The sequence below is a fragment of the Eurypyga helias genome, unplaced genomic scaffold (genome assembly GCF_000690775.1).
Source record: "Eurypyga helias isolate BGI_N326 unplaced genomic scaffold, ASM69077v1 scaffold37365, whole genome shotgun sequence".
NCBI lineage: Eukaryota > Metazoa > Chordata > Aves > Eurypygiformes > Eurypygidae > Eurypyga > Eurypyga helias.
Window position 1 is genome coordinate 3968 of NW_010251488.1, and position 2399 is coordinate 6366.

At 58.4% G+C, this 2399-nt stretch overlaps 1 protein-coding gene across 1 annotated transcript in view; it reads left to right on the forward strand.

Moving 5' to 3' along the window:
• Nucleotides 1–2354, forward strand: part of PRPF3 (pre-mRNA processing factor 3) — a gene marked incomplete at its 5' end in the record, with an annotated part of 6074 nt that extends 3720 nt beyond the window's left edge. Inside the window, 5 exons of the mRNA XM_010152046.1 lie at nucleotides 311–521; nucleotides 1021–1139; nucleotides 1656–1739; nucleotides 1827–1888; nucleotides 2181–2354. Of these exons, the coding sequence (XP_010150348.1) occupies nucleotides 311–521; nucleotides 1021–1139; nucleotides 1656–1739; nucleotides 1827–1888; nucleotides 2181–2327 (623 nt within the window). The remainder of the gene's footprint in view (nucleotides 1–310; nucleotides 522–1020; nucleotides 1140–1655; nucleotides 1740–1826; nucleotides 1889–2180) is intronic.
• Between the last annotated feature and the right edge of the window lie 45 nt (nucleotides 2355–2399).

Sequence of the window (2399 nt, forward strand, 5' to 3'; positions counted from 1 at the left end):
TTAGATGGATTTAGTGCTGGTGCTGCATTTGTACAGAACAAAGTCCCCGAACCGATGCAGCGAAGCAGAAGTGTTGCTCCTGTAGCCTGTTTTAGCTGCCTTGAATGAGCCCCTGAGGCCAGGCAGGGGTCTCCTCGTGCTCTGGATTAAACCAGTTCCGCACCGTGAGGGTGATCGCCGCCGCTTTGTTACTCATGACTGTTTTCAGGCTTCAGATGGATTGGGCTGGTGACTGGATTAAAAAAGCCCACGGGCTTTGAATTCGGGTGGGTGCAGGCAGAAATACGGGCAGGAGCGTCGGCTGCTCCAGGATCTACGGATTCGGTGCTTAGGAAGAGAGGGATCCGCCACGAGAGGGAACGCCGTAGGCTCTTTCGCTTAACTGCTGCGTCTCCCTCTGCATCCAGAGCTCACGAAGAAGCAAACGCTGCGAGGAAGCTCACGGCAGAGCAGCGAAAGGCCAAGAAGGTGAAAAAGCTGAAAGAAGACGTCTCACAGGGCGTTCACATAGCCGTGTACAGGTGGGTGCCGGGCCGGGCGCGCTCGGCCGCGCGTCACAGCGCGTCTCCTAAATAAACCGGCCGGGTGCCCTGGAGAAAGGTGCCTTTGGTAGCAGGATCGCACACCCGCTCGTCAGGTTTTCCAGAGAATCCGGCCTGTAGCGATGGCACTGTCCCAAAAGATGAGTCCGTTAACTCTCCTTAACTTGGGGTGTGGCAGGTTGGGAGCGTCACGGCTGGGATTCGGGTTTTGGATGAGGAGAGCCGTTTCCTAGGGGTCAGTGCTGACCCTGGTGCACTGATGCCCAGAAACCGGGGAAATCTTCAAGATGTAACTGAAACGAGAGCGGGAGGGGCTGGACACAGCCGCTCCGAGCGGTCGGATAACAGTCACGTGTCGCTTTGAGGTGTGACACAGCCCCTGCGGAGCCGGAGGAGGAGATGCTGGACCCGGTCGAGGCGGCGTAGGGACTTTGTAGGGCTTTTCCACAAACCTGTGTTGATTTTGTTTTGTCCTTAGGGTCAGAAACTTGAGCAATCCGGCCAAAAAATTCAAAATCGAGGCGAACGCTGGCCAGCTGTACTTAACGGGCGTGGTGGTTTTACACAAAGACGTCAACGTGGTCGTGGTAGAAGGAGGTGAGGACGTGGGTAGCGTTGGAAAGCTTGCCCCTAGCGAAAGCTCCTCCGAGAATCGCTGGCGCAGGGTTCTGGGAGGATGAGGAAGTGCGGAGGCCGTTTGAAACTCCCCTAATTACGGCTCTGAGGGGGTTAGCACCGAGCGTGGAGCGCGCCGTAACCCGGTTAGAAAACCCGGTGCGTTGGATGCTGAAGGGAACAGCGCTTGATTGGCAGCCTTGAGGCTCGGCGTGCCGAGAGCCTCGGTTTGGGTCGTTCTGGGTCGTTTTTGCGAGGTGTCCAAGGGCCCATTCGGCAGCAGGTTATCCCAAGGGTGGCCGAAAGCCGGGCGCTGTGCCGAAGGATGCGGGATAGGTTGGCCCACCCTGCTGGGGGGGGGTGCTGGATTGGCCTGGCTGAGCTTTTCCCACCATGCCAGGGCAGCCGGGTGCGCTGGGAGGTGTTTGTGGGCGTTGTTTGGCTTCTGCTCCTGAAAAACAAAGGTGAAAGGGCTTTTTGTGGGTCTTATTTCGCCAGGCCCGAAAGCACAGAAGAAATTCAAACGCCTTATGCTTCATCGAATAAAATGGGACGAGCAAACATCCAACACAAAGGGAGAGGGTGAGTGTGGAACCGTGCGCGCCGGGGTGGTGAAGCGGCTCTTTGGGGCTAAAATTTGCTCAATCGGGGGGTTTTATTTCTTTTCAGATGATGATGAATCCGACGAGGAGTCCGTTAAGAAAGCAAACAGATGCTCTCTGGTTTGGGAGGTGAGTCGTGGGCGTAGTTTGCCGGGGGGTGGGGATTAGGGGGGAAGCCAGCCCGGTCTGACAGCAGGCTGAGGCAGAGGCCGCGTTGGGGCCTTCGGGTCGGATATGAACCTTCCCGCTCGGACTCCCAGAGTGTGTCTCGAGCAGCGGCAGCGCTGGGAGCGGCTCCCTGGCGCGGTGCTTTGCTTCCCCCAGTCATGCCTCAGCCTGCAAAAATGTTGATTCCCGAGTCCCCGGGAGCTGCTTTTCCCCTGAAGGTGGGTCAGAAAAAGGTCCCTTTTCCCCCTCGCAGGGCACCGCGAAGGACCGCAGCTTCGGCGAGATGAAATTTAAGCAGTGCCCCACGGAGAACATGGCACGGGAGCACTTTAAGAAGCACGGGGCGGAGCACTACTGGGACCTGGCCCTCAGCGAGTCGGTGCTGGAGTCCACAGACTGAGGGGAGGGGGCTGCCCGCCGCCCCCCTTCCTCGCACCACAACCTCCCCCCAAGCCCCCGCCGGCTCTCGGAC